Source organism: Bos indicus, chromosome 20, assembly GCF_029378745.1.
Source record: "Bos indicus isolate NIAB-ARS_2022 breed Sahiwal x Tharparkar chromosome 20, NIAB-ARS_B.indTharparkar_mat_pri_1.0, whole genome shotgun sequence".
NCBI lineage: Eukaryota > Metazoa > Chordata > Mammalia > Artiodactyla > Bovidae > Bos > Bos indicus.
The window spans coordinates 8471966-8499286 of record NC_091779.1 but is presented as its reverse complement, the minus strand read 5'-3'; the positions used below and the strand labels follow the sequence as shown (position 1 = coordinate 8499286).

The 27321-nt window shown below is 34.0% G+C and overlaps 1 protein-coding gene across 2 annotated transcripts in view; it reads left to right on the top strand.

Moving 5' to 3' along the window:
- The window catches only part of FCHO2 (FCH and mu domain containing endocytic adaptor 2), a 126227-nt gene that overhangs the window by 76210 nt on the left and 22696 nt on the right, over positions 1–27321 (top strand). For both annotated transcript variants that reach the window (XM_070774553.1, XM_070774554.1), the window contains 9 exons: positions 691–715; positions 9343–9403; positions 9684–9856; positions 11961–11972; positions 12324–12348; positions 14162–14204; positions 16609–16703; positions 21141–21244; positions 22862–22991. In XM_070774553.1, coding sequence (XP_070630654.1) covers positions 691–715; positions 9343–9403; positions 9684–9856; positions 11961–11972; positions 12324–12348; positions 14162–14204; positions 16609–16703; positions 21141–21244; positions 22862–22991 — 668 coding nt within the window. The remainder of the gene's footprint in view (positions 1–690; positions 716–9342; positions 9404–9683; positions 9857–11960; positions 11973–12323; positions 12349–14161; positions 14205–16608; positions 16704–21140; positions 21245–22861; positions 22992–27321) is intronic.

The following is a 27321-nucleotide window of genomic DNA, read 5'->3' as shown; positions in this document are numbered from 1 at the left end:
TTGAGAAGCTTGGTGTCTTTTGTTTTAGATTTAAAATAATAGTTTTCACTAGATTATATCCAGATTTATATTTGCTTATCAGTTAAATGATAAAATATCAGTGCTCAATTGCATATTACATTAGACTAGAAACTATTCCAACTGGAAGTCTAGCTGTTCATTTAACATATTTGGAGAAAAGTGGTTTCACTTCTGTATATTCTGCCTTATGGAAGTACTTCAAAGGGAATAAGTTAAAATTTTTTTATTTAAAAATGTTACTGTTGTTTACCAATAAATGTAAATACAGGCTTTTTAAAAGCCAGACTTTCTTCTTTAGGGGAGCTTTTTGTTTGTTTGCTTTTGTTTTTTTTTACCTTTTTCTACCTGAAGGATTAAAAGCCACTAGAAATCCTTGACAGCTTCGTTGATACGATTCATGTGCCAATTCATGGAAAAGAAGTAATTTTGAAAGTTTTAAAAATATTTGTAAGCTTTTGGTTTTATTTTGTCTTGTATAAGTAAAGGGGAATGTCTGAATTTTAAAATCATTTGGTATATTTTAATATTCATGATTTGATTTCTCTAAATACTTTGATGGGGTTTAAATGAAAGTTATGTTTCAGTACCAAAGCAAACACTTTCAATACAGTATATTTACCAGATAGTTCTAATAGTTGTATGTTTATAATGTTTTGTTTGTTTTAATAGGGAATGCCCTGATGCAGATTCACTTGTAAGTAGATTTTATTTTGGTACAAACAGTTTAGCTATTTTCATTAGGAATACTGAGCATATTTGGGTTGAGTTTGTTTGCAGATCTTTCCAAAAAAAATACTAGCCATATTATTAGAGATTCACTATTGAAATTATTTTACAGACGTATTTTTGGTTTTACATTGCCAGATGCTTTCCTTTAATAAATGTAAGTTATTTCTAACTAACTTTGAAAAGTGGACATTTACTTTTAAAATTGGTGTAGAGCCATAGTATATTACTCTTTCTTGGGAAATATGTCAGATATCAAATCTGCCTGTTTTATTTTAAAATGTGCTGTTACTAATTGATTCTCACCTCTATTAAAATACTACTGTATCTGTTCATGTATTTGAGGTTTGTTTAGGAGACTGACATTTTAGAAAAAGTAGCAACAAACATGGTTAGTACTTTTGTGTGCTCTTTATTTTGTGTTTTAAAGAAAATTTGTATGTATTTCTTATTTAAATATATTTCTTCATGTATAATTAAAGAAGACATCAAATGGAGCTCCCTGTGGTTATAATGAGGGAATAGACTTACCAAGTGATGTTAAGTAATGGGTAGACAGATAAGGTCACATCTGTCATTAATTAGACGCTGGTTCTGTTGCTAAGTGTAGTAGAGTTAAGCTTTCTCCTTTATTGTTCTTGCTTGCATAACTTGTTTCTTTTGACTCCAAAACATTATGGTCTTTTTCAGCATATTGGCATACCAACATATAAAGAACTACATATTTTGTAAAACATTGTGGTTTATTTTATTTAAGATAAAACTCGTATTTTTGTTGCACGTTTCAGCTTTAAGATAAGAAAACTATTGTTTGTTAATAAATTTATAGTGAAAATAAATTAACTTCTGATGAGCTCTAGGCTTAAAATTATTGGTGTGTGTGGAATTTTAACATTTACTTTCCACTTGCCTGTTTTGATACCCTTAGTTTACTAATTAATGAAAAAGTCAACAGATATGTTTGGCATTTACTGTAGTGCTCATCATGCATTTTATTTCTGAATGATTTATAGCATTTATTTGATGAGTGCAACATTGAATATAAATTTTAATACTTTGTTTTATTTTATATATACACTCCTATAAATAAAATATTTAAAATTTTCTTAGTTTATTGATACTTTTCTGTAATGATCAATATTTAGTAGTTTTGAACTTTAGCCAGTACTTATCTGGAATTAGGGGCTTTAAAAGAGGACATGAAATTCTACTGCTATGTAAGAAATGATTGATCAATTTGATGGTATAGAAATGAATATCATAAAATTAGAAAAAATACACCATAGAAGGATTTGAATCACTAAAAATACAGTTGGGCAGAGTGTATTTGCAAGATGTTTAACAAGGGGCTAATTATTTTCCTTTGCAAAATTTTTATACAAGTAAGTTTAATAAAAGACAAGCAAGTATCCCAGTAGGAAAAGGGCATTAGGATAAAAACAGGCAATTTTAATAAGAATAAATAAAAGGTTGTGGTGAATAATCATGCTGCTGCTACTGCTGCTAAGTCGCTTCAGTCGTGTCCGACTCTACAACCCCATAGACAGGAGCCCACCAGGCTCCCCCATCCCTGGGATTCTCTAGGCAAGAATACTAGAGTGGGTTGCCATTTCCTTCTCCAATAAGTAATGTTATTCAAAATTGTAGTCTTCTTCTGATGCAAATTAAAATGAAATTTCTATATTCACCAATCATACTGGCAAAAGTTTTGATACATGTGTACTGTTGTTAAGACTGTAAACTGGTATAATCTGTCTTGTGCATAGTTTGGCAGTATCTCTCCAAATAAGAAATGTATATTCTTTTTGACTTTGCAGTGCTGCTGCTAGGGCTTTACTGTTATTGCTATAGTCACAGGCATTGTGTGTATGTGCATGTGTGTGCTGCTAAGTCACTTTAGTCGTGTCTGACTCTGTGTGACCCCATAGACGGCAGCCCACCAGGCTCCGCCATCCCTGGGATTCTCCAGGCAAGAACACTGGAGTGGGTTGCCATGTCCTTCTCCAGTGCATGAAAGTGAAAAGTGCAAGTGAAGTTGCTCAGTCGTGTCCGACTCTTAGCGACCCCATGGACTGCAGCCTACCAGGCTCCTCCGTCCATGGGATTTTCCAGGGAAGAGTACTGGAGTGGGATGCCATTGCATGTGTGTATTGATATATATATATATACACACATGTATATATATATATTCTTCATCAAGATATATGCTTATATAGATAAGGAGAAAAGGTAGATAGAGACATGTTTATTTCAACACTGTTGATATTAGCAAAAAATTGGAAGCACTAAAGAAAGCATCAGTTAAAATGGGGATTGGTTAAATTATTAAACATTCACTTGAAGACATAGTCATGTTACAGAGCTAGATGGCTCTGTGTCTGTTGATGGGAAGAACTATGTGGTCTTTAAAATAATTGCTTTTTAAAATATATACATGTGTATATGATATGCATTTTCTTTTTTAAAAAGAATGAGTTACAAGATGTTGAATTTTGGTTACCTTTGAAGAGAAGGATTACAGTAGTGATCAGCAGAGAAAGGAGGCTTTCATTTTTTGTTGTTTCCTTTTATTTATGGCCTCTGGTTTATTTAGGGCTTCCCTGGTGGCTCAGTCAGTGAAGAATCTGCCTGCAGTGGAGGAGACCTGAGTTTAATCTGTGGGTCAGGAAGATCCCCTGGAGAAGGAAATGACAACCCACTCCAGTATTCTTGCCTGGAAAATTCCATGGACAGAGGAGCCTGGTGGGCTACAGTCCATGAGGTTGTAAGAGTCGAATAGGACTTAGTGACTAAACCACCATGATTTATTTATGGCCTCAGTTCAGTTCAGTTCAGTCACTCAGTCATGTCCGATTCTTTGTGACCCCATGGACTGCAGCACGCCAGGCCTCCCTGTCCATCATCAACTCCCGTAGTTTACCCAAACTCACGTCCATTGAGTCGGTGATACCATCCAACCATCTCATCCTCTCTCGTCCCTTTCTCCTCCTGCCTTCAGTCTTTGCCAGCATCAGGGTCTTTTCCAGTGAGTCAGTTCTTCGCATCGGGTGGCCAAAGTATTGGAGATTCAGCTTCAACATGAGTCCTTCCAGGGAATATTCAGGACTGATTTCCTTTAGGATGGACTGGTTGGATCTCCTTGCAGTCCAAGGGACTCTCAAGAGTCTTCTCCAACACCACAGTTCTAAAGCATCAATTCTTCAGCGCTCAGCTTTCTTTATAGTCCAACTCTCACATCCACACGTGACTACTGGAATTTCCATAGCCTTGACTAGACAGACCTTTGTTGGCAAAGTAATATCTCTGCTTTTTAATATGCTGTCTAGGTTGGTCATAACTTTCCTTCCAAGGAGTAAGCGTCTTTTAATTTCATGGCTGCAGTCACCATATGCCGTGATTTTGGAGCCCCCCAAAATAAAGTCTGCCACTGTTTCCACAGTTTCTCCATGTATTTGCCATGAAGTGATGGGACTGGATGCCATGATCTTAGTTTTCTGAATGTTGAGCTTTAAGCCAACTTTTTCACTCTCCTCTTTCACTTTCATCAAGAGGCTCCTTAGTTCTTCTTCACTTCCTGGCATAAGGGTGTTGTCATCTGCATATCTGAGGTTATTGATATTTCTCCCAGCAATCTTGATTCCAGCTTGTGCTTCATCCAGCCCAGTGTTTCTTATGATGTACTCTGCATATAACTTAAATAAGCAGGTTGACAGTATACAGCCTTGACGTACTCCTTTCCTGATTTGGAACCAGTCTGTTTTCCATGTCTAGTTCTAACTATTGCTTCCTGACCTGCATACAGATATCTCAAGAGGCAGTTATGGCCTATTTGTCACCTTTTTGTTTATGGCTAGTCTTATTGTAACTTAAATGTCAGCTACTTTGGTAGGGAAATATCCATCATTTTCTTTTCCTTTCTTAAAAGGTCTATGTATGTAATTTTAAAAAATTATTTTGAGATATAGATCTTTTGAAAGTTGACGAACTGTAAATTGCTCTCTTCTTTTAGTTTTAGCTAATTTCCCCTCTCCAGAGAGATTGAGAAATATACCGTTGACTTGTGAGCTCTTATCCCAATATTTAAAAAAAATTACTACCACCACTATCCGCCAACTGCCTCTAAGGTTGTTGACTAAAGTTACCTGCTCATTTCTTTTTCTTGTACTGCTTTTGACTTAATAGTTTGCTCTAGCAGTATGGGGCCCTAATATAGAAACCATGGATTGAATGGACAAAGGTGTAAACAGGTAATGTGTAAGTTTTTATCAATATCATGAATAGTTCTAGCATTGAAAACCTTATACAGTAAAAATTACTGCTATTTTTTAAAAAAAACACATGCCAAGAAAGCATTTTATTTTTAAATAATTGTCAATTTATAGATCATTACAAAGATAATACAGAGCAGTCTCATGTGCCTTTCATCTTGCCTCTCCTGATGGTAACATCTTGTAAAACTTTGGTACAGTAACATATATAACTAGAATATTGATACTGCTGCTGCTGCTGCTGCTAAGTCGCTTCAGTCGTGTCCAACTCTGCAACCCCATAGACGGCAGCCCACCAGGCTCCCCCGTCCCTGGGATTCTCCAGGCAAGAACACTGGAGCGGGTTGCCATTTCCTTCTCCAATGCATGAAAGTGAAAAGTGAAAGTGAAGTCGCACAGTCGTATCTGACTCTTTGCGACCCCATGGACTGCAGCCTACCAGGCTCCTCTGTCCATGGGATTTTCCAGGCAAGAGTACTGGAGTGGGGTGCCATTGCCTTCTCCAATATTGATACTAATACAGTCAAAACAACATTACCATTAAATAAGGATCTTTTTTTCCCTCACCTATTTAACCCTGTCCTAGTGCTCAGATCCCTGGAATTTACTGATCTGTTTATCACCTCTATATGTTGACCTTTTCCAGAATGTCAGATAAATGGGATCCTATAAGATACAACTTTTTCAGACTGGATTCTTTTGCCCTAGGAATATTAGATATGCATTTAAGATTTATTCATATTGTTGCATGACTCCATAGTTCATTCCTTTTTTGGCAGTAAAGAGTATCACTGTATAGATGTCCCACAGTTTACTTATTTACCTATTGAAGGATATTTTGCTTGCTGCTTCTTTTAGGTGATTATGAATAAAGCAGCTTAATAACATTTGTGTGCAGGTTTTTGTGGGAAAATAGTTTTACTATCAAGTGGGTGAATACCTAGGAGTGTGATTGCTGGATTTCTGGGAGGATCTTTCATTTTAATTGCCCCTTTTCTGTCACTTTTCTTCTGATACTACCCTCCCCCCACCAACCACCTCTGGCAACTACTAATCTTTTCTCCATTTCTATAAACTTGTCATATCAGTAATGTTATTTAAGTGGAATTGTATTGTATGTAACCTTTTCAGATGGACATTTTTTCACTCAGCACCCTTTTCTGGAGATTATTCCAGATTGTTGCATGTATAAATAGTTCCTTCCTTTTTATTGCTGAACAGTATTCCACGATGTAGGTATACCAAAGTCTGTTCACTTATTGTGGGATATTTAGTTGTTTCCAATTTTTGACTATTAGAAATGCTACTTTGAACAATTGTATACAGGTCTTTGTGTACATAAAGTTTTCTTTTGACACTGGTATTTTTCTTTCTGAAGTCTATTTTATTAGTATCTAATAGTGAAATAGTCACTGTCATTTTTATTTTTTAAATGAATATTTCCTGGTGTATATACTTTTTCATTTTCCTTTCAACCTACCCCTTTTTGTTTATTTGAAGTGAGTTTCTTATGGGTAGCATATGGGTCATGTTTTTTTAATCCATCCTGTCAGTCTGTCTTTTGATATATATGTGTATAGTATATTAATATGTAATGTAATTATTGACATGTTGGGGTTTGTCTGCCATTTAATTTTTTGTTTTTGTTCTTACCTGTCTTTGAATTTTGTTTTCTTTTTCCTACTTTTCTGTGGGTTATTTGAACCTTTTGTTTTTAGAATTTCACTTGGATTTATAGTTTGGTTTTTTTGTTTCTTTTCTGAAGCATATCACTTTGTATATCATTTTAGATGGTTACTGTGGGTCACTCTCCAGTGTCTTCAGATGGATGTTTTTGTTTATTTTGACCAGAGTTTATTGATGTAATTTGCAGGAGGTTGATTCAAAGCAGTTTATTTGGTCTTATAGAAAACAGCTCTGTATTATTTTAAATTAGTACATTGTATAGTATAGTGTATTGTAAACAAATTTTAAAATAGGGTAAGTAGCAGATCCCACATAGAACCTCTAGGAGATTAAATATCTGCTATATTTATAGGGTATCAAGCATACAAATAAAGTATTTTGAAAAAAACTTTTTCATTCTGATTTTTAATGAATCCACATTTGGCAAGGTTTCTTTAAAGTATCATTTGCATATTATTTGCACTTTAAGTATTATTTGCACATTAGCAAGCAACATACAGAACTCAAAGAAAGTGCTCTACTTCTGGGGTCATAACTACATCACTTGTCATCTTTTTGTCTATGGAATCTGCTCTTTACCTTATATTAGATATTTCACTTCTAAACTTTAATCCAGTCTGTTAACTCACTGCTAGCTACATTAGGGAGAAGGCAATGGCACCCCACTCCAGTACTCTTGCCTGGAAAATCCCATGAATGGGGGAGCCTGGTAGGCTGCAGTCCATGGGATCACGAAGAGTCGGACACGACTGAGCGACTTCACTTTCACTTTTCCCTTTCATGCATTGGAGAAGGAAATGGCAACCCACTCCAGTGTTCTTGCCTGGAGAATCCCAGGACGGGGAATTCTGGTGGGCTGCCGTCTATGGGGTCGCACAGAGTCAGACACGACTGAAGCGACTTAGCAGCAGCAGCAGCAGGTACATTAGAATCTAACAGGCACAGCACAAGGTTTATACAGTTATAACTTGGAAGCTGAAACTGTGTAAACCTTGTGCTGTGCCTCTTAGATTAGCAATCCCTCATGTTTCTCTTGATGAGCTTCAACCAGTGATTGGAGGAAGACTGGGAAACTTTACCAGGAGAAATGATATAGGCTGTCCTCTGCATGCATGCTCAGTCGTATCCGACTGTGTGACCCCATGGACTGTGTGTAGCCCACCAGGCTCCTCTGTCCATGGAATTTTCCAACCAAGAATATTTATGTTTGTTGCCATTTCCTACTCCAGGGATCTTCCCCACCCAGGGACTGAACTTGTGTCTCCTGCGTTAGCAGGCAGATTTCTTTATCACTACATCACCTGGGAAGGCCATTGGCTGTCCAGTTACATACAACTGGTAAACCCTGGTTTTTCTTGGCAGTCCTTTTTTCCTCCCCATTTTCAAAAACTTTTAATTTGGAAATATAGTCTAACCTCAAAAAATACATATACAAGAGTAAACTAGTACAAAGAACACTTGTATACCTTTAACGTTTTACTACATTTGCATACGTACATGTGTTTTTAATATTTTTCAGATCCATTTGAGCATACATTTTATAGTCTTTAGCCTAACTACAAAAGCATTTTTAGAGAAGTGACCCTTCTGTATCCCTTCTGCTTCATTGCCCTTCCTTCTTTGGAACCAGCTTTATTTTATTTATCTGTTCAGTATTTTTTTTAATAAAGATAAACATATCTATATGTTAAATTTTAAATTTCCCCATCTTTCTTACTTAAAAGGTAGTATACTATATATGTTCTCTTGTACTTGTTTTTTTCAGTTAGCAGTATTTCCTGGAGGTCTCTACATATCAGTTCATAAAAACTTCTCATCTTTTTTGTTTTTAAATACCTGCATAGTACTTAATTTTGTGTATACACCTATAATTTATTCATCTATACTTGGACACGTTGTGCTTTCCAAAATTGTGAGTTACAGATAACCTTATTGCATGTATATTTTTAAATTCTTGGGGGGTATATCTTCAGAATAAATTCCTAGAAAAGGAACTCTTGGGTAGAAGAATAAGCATGTAAATATTTTTATTAGATACTGCTGTTTTTCTCTCTGTGTGAATTGTACTATTTTGTATTTATACCAGCACAATATAAAAGTACATTTCTTCACAGCTTTGCCAACAGAGTATATTTTCAAACTTGAATTTTTATCCAGTCTCATGGGTAAAAGATGGTATTTTAGTATAGTTGAAATTTTCTTGGTAGTCTTTTATTTATTTGTTTTGTAATTTTGATATGTATTTCCATGTACTCAAGCTGTCAGTCCTCTGATTTTACCTCCTCTCTTCCATGATACACACAATCCCATGCTTTTATTTCTTCATTTTGAAGATTTGGGTGAAAAGTTGGTTGTTCGCAGAACTGCTGGCATGCCTAGTGGAACACCTGTTCTCTTCCTTTCCGTGTGTATCCTGTTTGGTTTGCAGTGCTCTTCTCTTTTAGACATCTTAAGTATGGAGTATCATTAGAAGCTAACTAAAAAGACATAATTTCCCATAGTGTTAGTAATTTTGTTAATCTCTTGATATTTGATAAATTATAGTAAAATCCCTCAGTAATAGTTAAATTAAGACTGTTTTGATAACCTTTACTGTTTTTGCAGTTGGAGCCATTGTTAAAGTTGTTTTCTTTCCCCATAGAACATTCCTGATGTGGATGAAGAAGGCTATAGTATAAAACCAGAAGCAAATCAGAATGATATCCTTTTACCATCTGGGTATTCTTGTGGATTGTGTTGGCATATATAAGTAGACAGTTATAACAAAATAATCTATTGTTTAATAAAGACTTTAATTTTTAATTGTAATAAAATGTGCCTCTGTGTTCTTTATTTGATATGTTATGAATAAGTTAGTAGTTATATTTCTGGTAAAATCCATCTTACCTTTTAAAGTTTTTTGTTCCTTTTTATCAATGTGTGAAAAACTGGTTGTGCACTAAGATAATGTAAAAACTCGATTCTTTAACCAATACTCACATACCAAAGAGAACCATTTCTACTCATCTAGTGATTCTGATTCTGAAGATGAAGAACCAAAGAAGTATCGGATAGAAATCAAACCTGTGCATCCAAACAACTCACATCACACAATGGCTTCCTTGGATGAATTAAAAGTGTCTATAGGAAATATAACACTCTCCCCAGCAGTATCTGTAAGTAAGAAAATAAGCAAGTTTCCACTCACTATATAGAAGCCTTTGGGTTTTGTTTAGTAGCTTATCTACCTGTGTCTGGATAGTTTCTAGTGACGTCACTCAGTCGTGTCCAACTCTTTGTGACCCCGTGGACTGTAGCCTACCAGGCTCCTCTGTCCATGGGATTTTCCAGGCAAGAGTACTGGAGTGGGTTGCCATTTCCTTCTCCAGGGGATCTTCCCAACACAGGGATTGAACCTGGGTCAAAGGACTAACAAAAATTAAAAATCACTTAGTGAAAGAAAGTGAAGTCGCTCAATCGTGTCCGACTCTTTCTGACTCCATGGACTGTAGCCTACCAGGCTTCTTCTTCCATGGGATTTTCCAGGCAAGAGTACCGGAGTGGGTTGCCATTTCCTTTGCCAGGGAATCTTCCCAATCAAGAGATCGAACCTGGGTCTCCTGCATTATAGGCAGCCGCTTTACCCTCAAAATCACTTAGTAATAGTTAATTTAAGCATCTTGGATGAGGAAATAATTTATTATATTTTTAGCTTTATTGAGTATACAGTTTATAATCTTTATACAGGCAAATGAGTTTGTGAGTTTGGCTTAGTTTTGTTTCCTTTTGAATGTGTTTTAAGTGAAAGCATGGAAAATACACTATTTTTGCCATTGATGTATTTTATAAATACTACTATATGTCTCAGGCAGAATTTTGTAAACTACAGTATTAACCTTTTCCTCATCTGATGTTAAAGTCTTTCATCCATTTTTTGGGTTTGGTTTTTTTTTTTGGTAAGCTTTATTGTAAAAGGGAATTCCATTAAAATGAATCTCATGATTAAATTGTATCTTCTTTTTTTTCCTGTCACTGTAATTAATGGTTGTTTTCCATAATTTTCATACTGGAAAAGGCACAGATAAGAATTCTTAGTTGATAGTGATTAATTCCTCAATTCTGAGATACTGAACGATAGGTTTTGAGACAGAAAAACAATCAACATAATGGATCTTTCTAATGATGTCATACTTTTAAATTCAGAAATGTTAAACTGTGGGGAATAAAAGTATGTCTTAGAATGTCAAGTTAGTTTATCTGTACATACTTATTGTGGTTGATATTAAACTTACTGTTCTTGATAATGGAGAATAAAAATTCTCGCCATTTTGTATTATTATTTAATTGCAGATTTAAGTAGTTTATATGTATTTGTTGGAAAAAGTGTTTTTCTCCCAGTGTCATCAGTTCAGTTCAGTTTAGTCATTCAGTCATGTCTGACTCTTTGCAACCCCATGGACTGCAGTATGCCAGGCTTCCCTGTCATCACCAACTCCTGGAGCTTGCTCTAACTCATGTCCATTGAGTCAGTGATGCCATCCAACCATCTCATCCTCTGTCATCCCCTTCTCCTCCCACCTTCAATCATTCCCAGCATTAGGATCTTTTCCAGTGATTCAGTTCTTCGCATCAGGTGGTCAAAATATTGGAGTTTCAGCTTCAGCAATCAGTTCTTCCAATGAATACTCAGGACTGATTTCCTTTACACTTTTAGAATTTGAGAACTGTTTTTTCCACCAAAAAGATATTTCTGAAGTGAGGTTTTATTCTACCATTGTTATTAATACCAAGGTTAAATCATGGTGCATATATATATGAAGTAGGAAGTTGTAAAGCCATTAAAAAGTTTTATTGTGTAAGAGCATAAATAATTTAAAATATATATGTAAATAAAAGCCTAGAGGAAATAAAATATTAATCATCTTTGGGTAGGGAGATAATTGATGCTTTGTGCTATTTTCTTTTTTTTAAAAGGAATGTATTGATTTCATACTCAGAAAATAAGTAATAATCAGAAAAATTAATTATTAATATCAGGTTTGAAAAGAGGCTCTTGAGAGTATATTTTGTTGCCTAGTTTGCTTATCTAGCTTAAATTGTTTTTTCCCCCAACAGTGTATGTCTTTTAAGTATATATATATAGATTTTAGATACAATTAAGAAGGGAATAGACAGATTGTTAGAGCATAAAAATATATTTCAAACTCTGAAATGAATACTGTGGTTTTTCTTTTTCCTTTTTTTAACACTGTTTTTCTTTTTCTTTCCATGTACTACTAGAGACACAGCCCAGTAAGTGCAAAATTTTATATTTTTATTTATTGACCTAAAAAATCATTGTATATTTAAGCATTGATTTTCAAAATATTTGCTTTTAGATTAGCAAGTCATAGTATCTTGCTGTAGATACTAGTATTTTAAAACATTTCATTTTATTGAATTATTTAAAGGTACACATGTTATTTTTGATTATAAAACAAAAGGTTTTTTCTGTAATCTCTTTAGCTAAATACAGTTTATAATTGAGCAAATATATGAAAAACTTAAAATTATGTTCTCAGTGTTAACATTTTATCAAGTAATTGTATTACAAACATTAAATTATTTGTTTGATGGCACTTGGTTTTTGCATTTCTATTTTAGGTGCAGATGAATCGGAATTCATCTAGTAAGTTTGACATTTAAATTGGTTATTTTAAGTCTATTAAAATTTATTAGAGAATTTGCTAAGCTTGTAGCCTAACATACGTAGTTGTAGGAATGGTCTTTGCTAATCATTAACCATGACAACAGACTATAGAAGTATACCTATTTTGCAACAGAAGACAATTTATGTGTATTATTTCTTTTAGTTTTAAGATGTGCTTTAAGCTTTAATACATGACTACCACATTTTTCATAAATCAGCAAAACCAAAGAGCAGCTTCTGATTAAGCTTATAAAACAGTTAAACTATCATAACTCTTCATGAAGCAGAAGGCGCTTCTGAGTTTTAGCTTGGTCTTTAAGTCATATCACATTTATAGTTTCTATTATAAAGTTTCTAGTATAGTAACTTAAATTATACTACAAATGATTTGGGGATGGTAACATCATTTGCAGAATCATGAGTTAAACATAACAGGAATCGAACCAGGGTCTCCTGCATTGCAGGCAGATTTTTTACCAGCTGAGCTATCAGGGAAGCCCAAATATAGCGCCCATTGTGGGAAAAACAGAGCTGAGCAGCCCACACCAAAGTTACGCAGTTTTGTGAACAGTGCCTAATAAAAACCATGACATCAGTCGTAATTAAAAATTCTAGCACAGTTCAAAAGACCTATTCTTAGTAAATACCAAACTAAAAGTAAGATTTCATTAATACTTTTAAAAAATAAATGGTAAGTAGCTTGTTGATAGGGGATAGGAAAAAGAGTATAAACTCAGTTTCAGCAACTGAGTTATGAAGATGAGGGCAAAGTGCAGAAAGATAAAGAACACCACAGTAAACACTTTGAGGCAAAACATATGGCTGAGAAAAGCCAAATGGGAGAATGTGATATGAATGGGCATTATGTACAATGTGGAATTATTCCACATTTGTTATTGTTTAGTCGCTAAGTAGTATCCAACTCTTCTGTAACCCCATGGGCCCACGAGATTCCTTTGTCCATGGGATTCTTATCCAGGCAAGAATACTAGAGGGGTTTCCCATTTCCTTCTCCAGGGGATCTTCCCAACCCAGGGATTGAACCTGTTGCCTCCTGCATTGGCAAGTGGATTCTTTACCACTGAGTCACCAGGGAAGCCTGTTATTCCTCACAGTTTGCTGTAATTACCCATGCTGATGTGTTCTGCATTCATCAGCTATTCTTGGTGATGCAAAACATTAAGGTGCAGTGAAAATTGCTTATGAACCAACAGAACTTTTGCTTTACTGATGCTGTTCCCCCAGGTACCAGTTGCTTATGAAATGATTCATGTTACAAATGCAGAAGGTAGAAAAATAGACTATCTCATAAAGAGACTATTGTTCCAGTTTGTTACAAAAATTTTATTTTTAAAAATAAGGTGTTCTTCAAGAGTTAGTATCTACTTTTGGTCAATAAAATAATCACTAATAATATCTTAGAGCTTGAAAAGTGCTTTCATGATTCATCAGTTAAAATTATTGAGTAGTACATACGCTTTTAAACATCTGTTCTGATTTTTAGAGTTGCATCCCATATTTTTTTATGAACAGCAGTTTAACAAATATGATGGTTTAGTTGACTCAAGTTATTTCTTATCAAAGATACTAGAGATAAAGGTTCAGCAGAAATTCAGCTCTTATTTTAATATTCTTAAATGGTAGAAAATTTGTAAAAGGATTGTTTTCCTTTTCTTCGTGTGTGTGTGTGTTATTATCAGAATTTAAAAGTTGATCTGTGTGTAGTAGTTCTCTTTACATTAAAATATTTTATTGGATTAATTTTTTCATAATATTTCAACTTTTTAACTAGGTGAAGAGTTAACAAAATCAAAGCCGTCTGCTGCATCCAATGAGTAAGTTTTACGTTCAAAATCTTTTGTAAATGACTTTATTTTTTAGAGAAATTTTAGGTTCACAGCAAAATTGAGTGGAAGGTACAGAGGTTTTTGCATATACGCTTTGCCTCCACATATGCCAAACCTCCCCTGCTATCAGAATCCACCACCAGAGGAGCATAGTTACAATTGATGAACCTCTGCTGACAAATTGTTAACACCCCCAAAGTCCATGGTTTACATTAGGATTCACTCTTGGTGTTGTATGTATCCTGTGAGTTTTGACAAATGGATAATGACATGTGTCCACCATTATAGTATCGTACAGAATAATTTCACTGCCCTAAAAATCCTGTGTCTTCTACCTATTTAATCCTTTCCTCCCCACTACATTTAAATTTTAAGTATCCTTTTTTTCTTCCTAGAGAGTTTTACTTTCTCTGTAGTTTTAACTCTAGAAGACTGTTTATATTCATCCCATTTCCTAAGCTGTGAAATGTCAGAGTTTTTAGATGTTTTAAATTATTTCTCATTTGACAGTATTTATTTCTATGATAATTAGAAAAACATTCATTCCACTGTATTTGGCTTTGGGATCCTCACTGCTTTTGTAAGTAAATGATAGTATCCCAAAGTCATGCACGTCTATTTGTTTTTAACTCTAGTTTACATTGGCGTGTAGCTGATTACCAGTGTTGTGACAGTTTCAGGTGGAGAGCAAGGGACTCAGCTACACATGTACATGTATCCTTTCTCCCCCCGACTCCCCTCCTGTCCAGGCTGCCACATAACCCTGAGCAGAGTTCCCTGTGCTGCACAGTAGGACACTGGTTATTCATTTTAAATACAGCAGCGTGCATGTCTATATTTCAACTAGTTATTCTCATGGAAATTCTCTCACTTTTCCTTCAATTTTGACTTTGTAAAGTAGACTGTATACTTTATGAACCTCAAAACGAAATGTTTCAATTAAGTTGATAAAGGAGAGAAGACGTGTTGCCAGTTGTTCTTAAAAAGAAAAAATATTTTAAGCCAGTGTTGCATGGGTTTTTTCCCTCACTTCTATATTAGTAAGAATACTTTAAATATTTATTGCATGAGTAAAAGTAGACTTAATTAAATGGATAGTTTGAAATGGAAACTTCCGAAGCTAAGCACTAATTGAGCACACCAGTGGTATTCATTTGATTTTTCATTTTTAAAGATAAGTTGTTTAGTGTTTTAAGACTGTTTTCAGGAATCATTTATACAATTATGATTCTGTACTTTATCATAAGTGTGTTTCCATATGGGTACCTGTTGAGATATTAGATCTCCACTTATAAGTGATTGTAATATTTTATTATCGTGGGCCTGTTTTCTCAGATTTCTAAAAAATATTTTAAATAATGGTAGTTTGATACATTAAATTATTTTAAAGTGGGGATCAATTTTATTTTTTTGCATAAATACAATTTTTATTTGTCAAGAATATCTCAGTAAATTTGGGAAAATTAGTTTAAAAAGGGGTACAAAGGTCAGGTGTTCAGAATAGAGATTAAGCATCTTAAAAGGGGTATGACTAAAATGAAAAAGAGAAACATTTATATAAAAGTTTGTATTAAAGTGAAGAGCCAAGATTGAAATCCTGAGAGTAACTAGTTTGGAGGATTCCAAAGGTTAGTGGAGGAAAATCTTTGGTTATGCAGCACATGGAGGTTTCTGAAACGAAAATGTTCATGCTCTTGATTTTGTAGTTAGTCTTGGTAACCTCTCATAAAAAGGCATGTATGACCCATACATCCAGTGGCCCAGGCAGGGATTACCGAGGGAGAAATTCTGCCTGTTTATGATTTACTACAGTGGTCAGACCGTTGAAGTTTGTAGCGTCATTTATATACATAGGGCTTAAGCCACCACCCTGTACTTAAAAGATACTTTTTAAAAAGTCCTTTACCCCCTTTCTTCATCAACTTACAAAATTTCTATTTGATTTCATGTCACTTAAGAAATTTCTGTCCAAGACTGGGTTCTAGATGTGAATTTCACAAATCTGACACTGCCATAGAGTTAGCTCCGTGAGTTTAGGCAGCTCTTTTAGACTCCCCATGCTGCTTTTCATTTGTAAAACTGAAATTAATTTCCATTCTGGCAGCTCCTATGATTATTAGAATATAACAAGATTTAATTTGTAGGGATTAAACTATTCTCACTTAAGAACTTTACATAATGTTATTGTAGGGTTCTGTTTATAGCAGTTAATACAGTTTATTAAACCTATTTACCTGCTAATTAAGTTCTTCATATATTCAACTGGCAGAACATCCAGTTCTTTGATCATATATATTGCTGTTGTAGTTCTTTCTATGAAATGTATTCCTAGATTTTATAACTAATAAAATGCTCATTTGCTAAAATGCTTCTTTTTAAAATGTTGTGATAGGAAAGGGACCAGTGATTTACTTGCTTGGGACCCCCTGTTTGGACCATCTCTTGATTCATCGTCTTCAGCTTCATTAACTTCATCATCGTCATCAGGTAAATATATTTATTTTTTTAAACTGCAGCAGTTATTTTTTCTAACTGATTTATCCATTATTTCAATGTTGTACTTCACTATCAAAAATTTAACTTGTCCTCTGATCATATTGCCATATAAAAGTAATTGTGTACTGATTTGTTAATTTACATTAAAGACCATATGTCTTTAAAGTAAAAATTCATCAAAAACCAACTTTTTTTCCCTTTGTATATCACTGCACAAATAATAATTTTTAGTATTCAACTGTGTGTTAATATAGATGTGTGTTATTGTGTTAATATAACTAGTGTATGTTATATATAACTAGTAATATATAAGATGTGTGTTAATATAACTAGTCCATTCTTGATGTACATTCAAATTGCATCCAATTTTTATTGTTATGGACATTAATAGATAAAACAGATTTTGTCCACACGTCTCATATCTTTATAATAATTTATCAGTACAAGATTTAGGAGTCACAAGGTATGCCCATTGATGGCTTATTGCCAAACTGCTTTCCAGAAAGGCTTCAGCACTTCCCAAGAAGTGCATGAAAAGAACTTAATGAATGCATTTTAGTTAGTCTTCTGGAAAGAATATATTAAATTCCTCTTTTCTTCAAAATATAAAATCCCATTAGTCAACAATCAAAGCATGTTTAATAAAACCGCTTGTTCAAAAACAGAAAATAAAATCACTTTAAGTTGATCTTCAAACTTCTTTGGGATTTCAGAAATGCCATACAGTATTTAGAGTTAAGGAAGTGTTGCATGAAGTCCTTTTTATTGTCAGTATTTTATATATGAAAAAATTAAAGTTCAGAGATGATCAGGAACTTCTCTAACACCGTATAACTAGGAAATGAGGCATAGATTCAAACCTGGATTTTACTAATTCCAAAATCTTCATTCAATTCATCATACTCTGGCAGATAAAACAGTAAGTTACACTGAAACACTTTGCTACAAATACTAAAATAAACACTAGTATTTCCAGTTGGATTGTTTAGAAACTAATGTTTTTTAGTTCTAGAAATTACGTGGATTTTAGGCAACCTTAACTGAAAAATTGAGAATTTTGAAGAGTAAGAATCAGTCGTTAGATAATTGAACATATTCTGAAGTGGCATTATAGCCTTTCTCATTTGGCTTTTGTTTACTGTTCAGTTTTAGGAAACTAATCTTACTAATGGATCTTATAAGTAAAATAATTGTATAGGAAAAACTGAAGTTGTATTAAGGTCTTAATCAAAATTCTCACATTGTCTGTTCTCACAGAGGTTTCCGCCATACAGAAATTTCTTCATAATTCCACCATTGTTTCTGTTTTCTTTAGCACAATCTCTCTCTTTTCAAAAAATTGCTCTTTTCCTCTTGCTACCGTCTAAAGAATGTTTTGCCCATATTCCTTTCAACTTCAGGTAAAACAAAAAAATGATACTTTAGTTGTCATTTGATGTTGAGTGGGTTGGGAGTGATAAAACTTTGTTTTTGCTTATTTTAAAATTTATTTTGATACGCTTTTTAAAACCTTCCTATTAAGTCTAAAAAATACTATATTATTTTCCCTTCAAAGAATGTTAGTGTTGTTGAAAAGAGTTATTCTGCTGTGCAATAATTATTATTAGGTCTTCACCCGGACAGGATATAATTATTGATAAAACTGATGAATACATTATGATGATTCTATTTCATAAGACTGGCTGTAAGTGAAATTATTAAATAGGCATTTTGTCTTAAATTTCCTTCCACCTCTTTTTGCAGTACATGTCTCCCTTATTTTAACATTGTCTACACCATTAACCCATTTTCACGTTAGAATGGGCCAGGTTGTCAGATTATTCCCTCCTCTCTTTTGTCCCCTCCAGAATGTTAATTCATTAATGACTCCATCTCAACTAAACTAGTCTAAGAAAATAATTCCTATCAGTTAGTAACTGATACATTAAACCTTTCAGTGTTTTGTATTTAAAAAACATGCTTGGAGCTTGGTACAGAAGTGTTTTCAGTTGCTTTTTCTACCATATAGATGTTATATATGTATAACTTACATACAAATTTATATATAATAAAAACATGTATATAAAGTTTAATATAAATATCTCATACCTGCTTCCCCTTTGATAAGTGCTAGTATAGACCATCTCAACTCCAACACTGATTTCGCCTGTCTTACTCCCTGTGACAGTTTTAAGTTTTATTGCTTGTTGAGGAACACAGTACCCAGCACCATCACTTTGACACCTTGTCAAATCTTTTAGACTTTTACGGACTCTTAGCATTACCTTTTGCTCCTCTGGGAAAAAAAAAGAATAATTCTGGCTTTATATATTTTGGGGCCTTAAATTTAGTTTCTTATTCTTGTAATTATTTTCTGCGATGAATATAAAGTTTGAGCTCCTTATCTTGTTCCATGTATTATTAAAATTTTCTGTTTTTGAGTAATTAAAATAATACTACCTGAAATAAGAACTATTTGCCTATATAGATTTATATTTTAATTTTAGAATTTTCTTGTTGCTTCTAGTTTTCAGTTGCTTTCTTCTGTTGCTGTTGTTCTTAATGAACAAAATAGGAACTCCGCTTTTCTCTCCCAGATTGATTTGTCTGGGCGTGTGATAATTCAGTGTTAACTTGAAACCAGGTCAGATTTGGGGTCTAGAAAACCCATCACCAGACTATTCCACCAACCCTCTCTGCTCTCCTGCTGTGATGACGCCACCAGGAAGCATAAAAAATTTTCTTTTGCTTCATGGTTGCAAAGTTGGTGGATTTCCTTTACTGAGGAACTTGTTAAAATTACTAGTGGAGCCCAGAAGGCACTCGAGATTGCCTTGTAAAGCTGAATGAAAATACTTTCAGGTTCTCTGGTGCTTTGGATAGATTTGTTTATAATTTATGTATTGTAACTTATAACTAATAGATTAATTTGTAACGGTGAAGACAATGAATATTGCTGTTAGTTTTTCTCAAAAAGCAAATTCTGATTATTCGAAGAAGTGGAACTTGACACTCCTACCAGGCTTGGATTGAATCCGTCTAAATGCCACTTGTTCTGTATTCACGTGTTAATACCTCTGCTATGTTAAGCCCTCTCACAAGCGTGAAGTAGCTTGAGTGTTGGTCACTGCTGGTTTTGTTGATAATGAACACATCTTTAAAGTAAATGTGTCATCGCACAAGGAAGTATTCCAGCCCTCAGGTTATTTCACATTTTTTCCAGCGTTCAGCTTACAGTAAGGGGGCAGCATGAAAGAACCGGTGCTGACTGGAAGATGGCAGCTGCTAAACTTAATTTCTCATCAGGGTTCTACTGTTTTCTTCAGGCAGCCTGAACTGTGCTTGCATCTTTTATCTCTCCATGTGATCTGCTTTCTAGATAATTCCGTGCCCCCATGCATTTGCTTCACTCCTATGTAACTGCCTTTTTCTTTGGGTCTCTTCCTACCACCTCCACGCTCCCTTTTACTCCTCCATTGCTGACTAAGAGTTCTGAGCTCTACTGTTTATTTTTCTGTGTGCGTACTCAGGCACTTTCTTATATTTTTAGCTTGGCGCGTTGTAAATGTACAGAAGTTACTGAGATACATTCTTCAATCTAAATTACAGACCCACTTCTTAGAGTGGACCAAAGGAATTTGAAGGGCCTTTTAATTAAGGATTATTTAAATGTATTTGCTTCCATTCTACATTCTTGCTTTGATTATGCTAATACGTGTGTAACTTTTGATAATATACGCTTGAACTTTATTCATTAATTTCTGTCATGCTGAGAGTTATTTCTAATTAGGACTACTAAGATTTGTATTTCTGATTTTTAAAACTGCAACATTTGCAAATAGTGGTGAAAAACATTGAACACTAAATTTATGTAGGATTTAGGAAGTTAATATATAATTTTCTGTGTTTGCCAAAAATTAATTATAGTGATTTGGGGAGGGTTTTTGTAAACTAATAAGATATTTTGATTGTCACCAAAAAATGGCACAGTGTGGTTCAACTTAAAAGTGAGATTACAAGTTTAATTAAGGTAGATATTTTATTTAGAGTTCATGTTTTTACTTTGAAGATGTTGCTTCAAAGGCTTGTTCTTACATAAGTGTAAAGTACAAATATTGGCAAGAAACTAAAGACCTTAGGCCTTAGTTTACTTTTACCTTCTTATTAGGTTTAATTTTTATATGTATAAATAATTGAAGCTAATATAATTTATAATTGTCAGTTTTATTGAAAACTTAATTTTTTTCAGGAATATTATTGGTAACTCTGAGAAAGTCATATTTGATAGACTCCCAGCATTTCACAAATAGCCATAATTACATTTGAAAGAAAAAGAACTTCTGAAAAATGAGCTTTGAATCCTAATGATTCCTCTGTCATGGAATGTTTTTATCTAAGGATTGCTATGTATTAATGGTTTTCTTCAAATCCTCTTTTTCCACCCACCAGCCAGGCCCACAACTCCTCTTTCTGTAGGCACCATTGTCCCACCTCCAAGGCCTGCTTCCAGACCAAAGCTTACTTCAGGCAAACTCTGTGGGATTAATGAAATAGTATGTACTCAGTTTTCTTTTTCATTATAACTGTTTTGATTTAATATGCAAATGATATTTTTCTGTATGTTCCTTTACTGCTAAATCCTTGGCATTTTCTACTTAAGTCTTCACAGTATAGAAAAATTTTCCCTGCTTTACTTCATCTTTTACTTGCCAGTTTAATTGCCAGAATTAAATTTCTAAGTGTCAAGCTTAATCTTTTCCCCTGATACACATCTGCAGTGTTACCCCATAATCCATGTATTGAATGTTTTAGCTGAAGTAAAACAGAACAGATTGAAGGAAAGAAGACTAGTTTGGGAGAGTCTGACTGAATAGAACCCAAATAACTGGGGACAGAAAGTGTCTTTCACCTCTTTGTATCTAGTACCCATGACTTGACATGTAGTAGGCACTAAGTAGGGAGAAGGTGATGGCACCCCACTCCAGTACTCTTGCCTGGAGAATCCCATGGACGGAGGAGCCTGGTGGGCTGCAGTCCATGGGGTCACTAAGAGTCGGACACGACTGAGCAACTTCACTTTCTCTTCACTTTCATGCATTGGAGGAGGAAATGGCAACCCACTCCAGTGTTCTTGCCTGGAGAATCCCAGGAACGGGGGAGCCTGGTGGGCTGCTGTCTGTGGGATCGCACAGAGTCGGACACGACTGAAGTGACTTAGCAGCAGCAGCAGGCACTAACTAAATACTTAATTCACATAACTTTATAAACAGGAAAGGGTTGTTTTTAATTAAGCTCAGTATTCCATATTTTAAAGATGAAACACCTCAGGAAGTGTTGGTAATGTATTATTGGAACAGTTAGGAATTTGGAAGGAAAAAATCCATTCACCAAGTAAAAGATAAATGGATTAGAATCATATTTTTTGTATTTGTTTTTAACCAGAAAACTGGAGAGACAATAGAATTAAGATTTTCTCCTCTGAATGGGGCAAACTTTTCTCAGTAAGGAGGCATTACAATGAATTATAAGGAAAATGTAGACAGGTTTATAAATGCCAAAAGTGAAGCAATATTTAGGAAGAAAATACTTGCTTCAAATGAAAAAAAGAGTTAGTGAAAACTCAGATAATACTAAGACCTCCTCAAACTAAATCAGGCAAAGCTAATATAGACAGCTCGTAAGACAGAAATGCCAGTTTTGTTTTTATCTATAGCATTAGCTAAAATATTTAAAAATTTATTATTTTTCCTTCTCCTAAGGTTCATCGATTCATTGCTGGCAAGAGTGCAGAAAAATATTCTCTTATATTATTATAGGCAATGGGGTAAATTGAGTTACCCAAATAGGAAGCAGTTTGGCATTATGTATGAAAAGCTTTCATACTGTTTAATAATTTAGCTTCTGAGAATATATCTTAAGTACGCTTTTTAAAATACAGAAAAAGTTTTATATACATTACAGAAAAAGTTTTATATACAAAGATTCTCTTGACAGGATTATTTTAAAATAGCCTTTTCAGCTCTATGGTATCTAATTGTGAGTTTTAAGAAACACAATAAATTTGGTTTATTAATAGTATGTTAAAACTAATCTTACTTGATACCTAAAAATATTTTCTGATAACTGGGGGATTGTTTGAGCATTTTGGTAAATGACATTTCGTTTTTAAGCCCAGGCCATTCAGCCCACCTGTAACTTCTAATACCAGCCCACCTCCTGCTGCTCCATTAGCACGGGCAGAAAGTTCTTCCTCTATCTCATCTTCTGCTTCACTAAGTGCTGCCAATACTCCAACTGTAGGTAAGTAAGTATCACAGATTGCATGCAAAAGTTAATGTCCAAAATATGATCAGGTTGATTGATGGTAGTAAAGTTTTAACATTTGACATTTTGGTTTTTGGAAACACACCTGGCATTATCAAACTAATAATGATAGTTCCTTTTCTTTTTCACATTTTATATTATCTGAATAGAGAATTTTAATCATGATTAGCACTGTTAAGAATGCATCAAACTTATAAATTTTTGACCAATATAAATATAATTGAAGGCAGAATATGATGCAGTACTTTCTACTGTGAATTGATATTTGCATTCCTAAAAAAATTTGTTTTAAAAAGCAGTTGACTCTGAAAGAAAGAGGGCTTTGTGCTTGCAGTGTGATCCTTGGACCTGCAGCATCTGTCTGTATCACCTGGAAACTTAATAGAAATGCAGTCCTTTTAAGTTAGAAACTGTGAAGTGGGGCTAGCAGTCCTTGAATAGGCCTTCCAGGCCATTCTGATGCATCTTAAGTTTCAGAATCCCAACTCTAATTAAGCTGATTTAATTATACCCAATTTGATTTGTCAAAACTCAGAAGAAATGCATCTTCTGTGTGTATCCAATATAAAAATTGCATGAGTGGTACAGGCTGAGAAAAATGATTAGATTTCTAAATGTCTGAACATGGTGTTACTATTTTATTTTATATACCTTTGTGAACAGACTGTTTTTCCCATGTTTTAACTTTATGTGAATAATATATTCAATAAGTATTTCTGTTTGCTGTAATGGGCACTTTCTTTTTATATTTTGTTTGCATATGTGGTTTTCTTACTTTTTATTTCCATAGAATCTGTGTTTTACTCATAAAGAACATAGGTGGGTCCTGTTAGAAATCAAGCAGGTCTGAGTTACTAAAATTGCTTTAGTCCTTTCCCATTACCTAGATAGTTCATAAGGTTTTCTGTTTGTAAAGGAAACTTTAATTTTGATTAAGTTGGAAAATATTTATCGTTTTAGCCAGTGCTGGCAATAGGAGAATCAAAGTAGGTGGCATTGATGGTATAGGCATGCAGGAGGATGTAATGTGGACTTTGTGCAAGAGTTTCTTTAAATCTATCTAAAATGTTCTCTCTCTCTCTATTGTGATATTTATTCAGCTCTGTGTTCAGATTTAAGTTTTTGCTTCTTGTTCTTGAAAGTATTTTCTTTTCCTGCAATATTTTGTTTTATTTAAATATGATAGAAGATGATAATTTGATTGGGACACTCTGTGAAATTGAAAAGCACAGTGAAACTTCACAAGGTATTGTATTGAAAGCAGATGTATGTGTTGACTAATGATCCTAAAGTATATCTAAAATACTGTTACCCAATTTTTCCTTTTCTAGCAATGTATAGTGTTTAAGAAATCAAGAATAACTCTGAGGTTTAACTGTCTCAATTTTGTACTAATTATGTCCAGTTTCTATACAGGATCTATTAATGATACTGGATAAATTATAAAAATATACAGTATTTTTGCATTATCTTCCATCCCCCTGCTCTTCTTTCCTCTCTATTAAGATATAACAACAAATATTACTCTGGGGCTATCAGAAGCAGAGAAAAACTGATTAGGAAAGAACCAGAAAGATTATATCAGTGTAAAGAAAACTATAATATAAAGACATCCAAAGCAAAGGCTGTCACACAAAAACCACTCATACAGTGAGCTGAAGTTAGAGGTGCAGAGGCGGGAAGTAGTTGGATTAAGCACCTGTTTTTCACTTCTGAGCTGAAAGGAATTCCACAAAAATCTATTCATTGATTGTTACAAAGGTAGATACTCTTTATTTCAGCTTTCTGAATTGATTGTTACAAAGGTAGATACTCTTTATTTCAGCTTTCTCTGTCTGCACTTTCAAAACACGTACAGTGTTTAAATATGCAACAGTTAAGTCAGAATTAGAATGCATATTATCCTTAAAAAGAATATCCAAGGAATTATTTCTATACAGTGAGTTATTCTGAGTAATAATGCATATTATCCTTAAAAAGAATATCCAAGGAATTATTTCTATACAGTGAGTTTATTCTGAATAATACAGTACACATTTAGACTTTTAGGGACTTAAGTAAATATTTCCTATGTCAAACATTTTAAGTATGCATATACAATATGGCCTTGGGAGCAAAAATGGAAAATACAAAGGAGGATATGCAAAAATGTTAAGTAGATTTTGAGTTTTTACCTAACTCTCCAGTATTTTTTCCTTCTCACCAGTATTTCAATAACAGGCTTTACAATTTATGGGGAAACTATTTCAAGAACTCTCATTTTATATGCCTAAATTGGGTAATTGAAAAGAATAACTTTGTAGGTTCTTTTGATTTTTAATGTCAGAGCAGTAGCAGACATTAATGTTACCCCTGACTGTGTGTAAATACTCACTTGTGTAGATTATTTAAGGGAAAAGATTAATTTCATATTTAGGAAAACATAATTTTCTCTAATAACATATTACTATAGCCTTCCTCTTTCTCTGAAAATATGCTTTCCTGAATTTCTAGTGACTCTCTAGTTTAGAACAAGATATTTTTTAAAAAATTGAACTAATTTAGATTTACAAAGAAATTTTCCCACTGCATGAACATGTGATTGCATAGTTGTAATCACATATCCTAGAAACTACTGCCTCTCAAGCCCTTCATTTAATTATCTCTCGCCTCATTTTGAATTCCTGTCAAGTCATTTGTATCTTCAATCCAGGATTCACAGTGTTCAGTGATCTTGCAGAATGAAAAACACAATCATGTTTCTTTTAAACGTTTCAGTGGCTTTTAGTGCCAGAGGAATAAAATTAAAGGTCCTTCGTGTCCTGTCTGGGTCATAAACACTTCTTCAGACACATTTTCATGTCCTTTCATCACTCAGCCTATCACCCACAAAGTATGTTTCTGATTTGCAAAAAAACTCCTTGTGGTTCAAAAAGGCACCATTTCTTCCATGCCTCTTTGGCAAAGTGTCTGGCATATATTAGTGCTTAGTAAATAGTAGCTGTTGTGATTTTGGGAATACATTTTAATACTGAGTTTATTTTCGTATGAAATTTTAAGTTGTCTTGTTAGGGAGGATTTACTTTCCCAGTGACCTAGAAATAGCAGTTCCTGTTTCTGTGTATTTTTAATCACGGAGCCCTTTTTTTAAATTATGAAGAACCTTCTAAATCAGAATTTATCAAAATCTTTAACATTACAAAATCTTCCTGTCCTCTAAAGGTAACAAAAGCTCTTTCTCATTGTTTGTAGGATACTAAGTTTAGTTGCAAGGCAAATAAAACTGATTTTTGTCAGAATTAATATTGTGGGTATCACGAAGTAACTCATGTTGAAATAAACGTATCTGGTGGCTGTGAACATTGTATAATGTTTACATAACAAAAACATACATTCCAGTTTCAGAGCTATGTGTTGATCTAGGTTATTTTTTTCTTTAAGAATGGATAATTACTCTATAGACTTATTTTTACAAAATTGCATCGTAAATCATATGTTAAAAGAAATGTTCCACTTTCCAATCAGTAACAGTAATGGTAGGCATAAATGAAAAGAGTACATTTGTAAAGAAAAAAAAAGGCAGTGTGCTATTTGAACGGATTTTTCTGTCATGAAGTAAACCAGATACTTTGTTTAGGTTTTTAAAATACACATGCATTGAATTTGTTTACATTTTGTTATGCTTTTAAAACATGTATGATTTGTCTCTAAAGCTATCTTACTAAGTGAACTTTATGTCAGGAATGTTACACCCAAATGATGTTATTAGTCATATTTCAAGGAAAGATAATATGGGAATATAGTACAAGCATTAGACAAAGAAGAGGTAAAAGAGAATTATAGCAACCCACTCCAGTGTTCCTGCCTGGAAAATCCCATGGACAGAGGATCCTGGCAGGCTATAATCCATAGGGTTGCAAAGAATCAGACGTGACTGAGCATGTGTGCGTGTGCACACGCACGCACACACACGTACATACACAGCGGTAAGGAGTACATGATCACATTACATTGCTCATTTAGAAGTACCAAATGGAGAGCGATACCTTAAGTAGAAAAATCTCAGGGTAGAACCTGAGAGAATTTAATATCTGAGTGGTTTTGAAGCCATATTTTAGTAACTTCAGCTCTTCATGTGAAGAGCTTTTTCCCTTCTGACATTCCTTAACCCACCCCTTCTGTGTCACTCCATTAAAAGTCAGTGTGACATGTTTTCTTGACTTTTTATTTGTCCAATTTGTTTTATGCTGTTTTTTAACCAGATTTATACTTGGGGCATCTTTGAAACCAGAAATAGAGTTAATTTTGACAAGCTAACATTTTGACT